A 1083-nucleotide genomic window follows, 5' to 3' on the forward strand; every position below is an offset into this window, starting at 1 on the left:
CTTGCTGCTCGCCCTCACTGCCCTCGCACTCACGCGGTACAAGCCCTCCTTCCCGCCCCGAGGTTTGTGTATTCAGCGCGCAGGCCGAGTACTGGGCCGCGCGCAGCTACGGGCTGGCCTGCCTGCTCGCGCTGCTGGCCATCGTCCTCTTCTTCTTCAAGGCGGCCGGCAGAGAGAGGGGGGGAGGGGGGGGGCGAGCGAGAGGAGTTTGCGTGCGATGAGATCGTTGATGAACACAGGGGCAGAGAGAGAGGGGGGGGGAGGGAGTGGTGCGAGGTGTGTGTGCCCGTCCATGATTGCTCACTCACCACGCGAGATCGCTCGAGATGCGTCCTCTTCTTCCTCAAGGCGGGCCTCGCCGAGATTGAAGAGAGAGGGGAGGGCGAGGTGTGTGTGTGTGATGCGATCTTTGACCGAGAGAGGCGCGGATCGAGATCGAGAGAGGCGACAGGGGCGGTGATGGCGAGACTCGCCGAGATTGAAGAGAGAGCGGAGTGGGCGAGGTGTGTGTGTGTGTGTGATCCCGTATCCACTTTCCTCAAGGCGCTGGGCCTCGTCGCCGCGTGGCTCCTGCCCGAGCGGCTGCTCCACCCCCACCGCCGCGGCCTCCTCCTCCTCCTCCTCGAGCTCGGAGGAAAGTGGCTCGCCTTCGACTTCTTCGTCGTCCTCGTCTCGGTGGCGCTCGTGGACACGCGCGTCACCCTGCCCGCCTCCGGCCCTGGCGGCGGCGGCGAGGGCGGCGGCGGCGAGGGCGGCGGCGGCGAGGGCGGCGGCGGCGAAGGAGGCGGCGGCGCGGCCGCCTTCGCCTCGCTGCACTTGCAAGCCGGGACGCAGGCGGGGCTCTACCTCTACCTGCTGGCGTTCGCCCTGCTGCAGGTGCTCGGCCATGCTGCTCGCGACGCCCACCTCGCCGCCGTCGCCGGCGAGCAGCGGGCGGCGCGGGGGCCCGCAACGGCTAGATGCCGAGTACCCCCTCACCCCACCCGGTTTCACCCGTCCCGTCAACAACCGCGAGCCCTTGGCATGAGACGTATTTAGTTTCAATCGTCTGCGCTCCGCCTGCATCCAGGTAGGGTCCGACCA

At 68.6% G+C, this 1083-nt stretch overlaps 1 protein-coding gene across 1 annotated transcript in view; it reads left to right on the forward strand.

Moving 5' to 3' along the window:
- Window positions 1-1023: 1023 nt before the first annotated feature.
- The window catches only part of EMIHUDRAFT_456266 (hypothetical protein), a gene marked incomplete at both ends in the record, with an annotated part of 1561 nt that continues 1501 nt past the window's right edge, over window positions 1024-1083 (forward strand). The window contains one exon of the mRNA XM_005784029.1: window positions 1024-1030. Within this exon, the coding sequence (XP_005784086.1) occupies window positions 1024-1030 (7 nt within the window). The remainder of the gene's footprint in view (window positions 1031-1083) is intronic.

The sequence above is a fragment of the Emiliania huxleyi genome (genome assembly GCF_000372725.1).
Source record: "Emiliania huxleyi CCMP1516 chromosome Unknown EMIHUscaffold_174, whole genome shotgun sequence".
Classification (NCBI taxonomy): domain Eukaryota; phylum Haptophyta; order Isochrysidales; family Noelaerhabdaceae; genus Emiliania; species Emiliania huxleyi.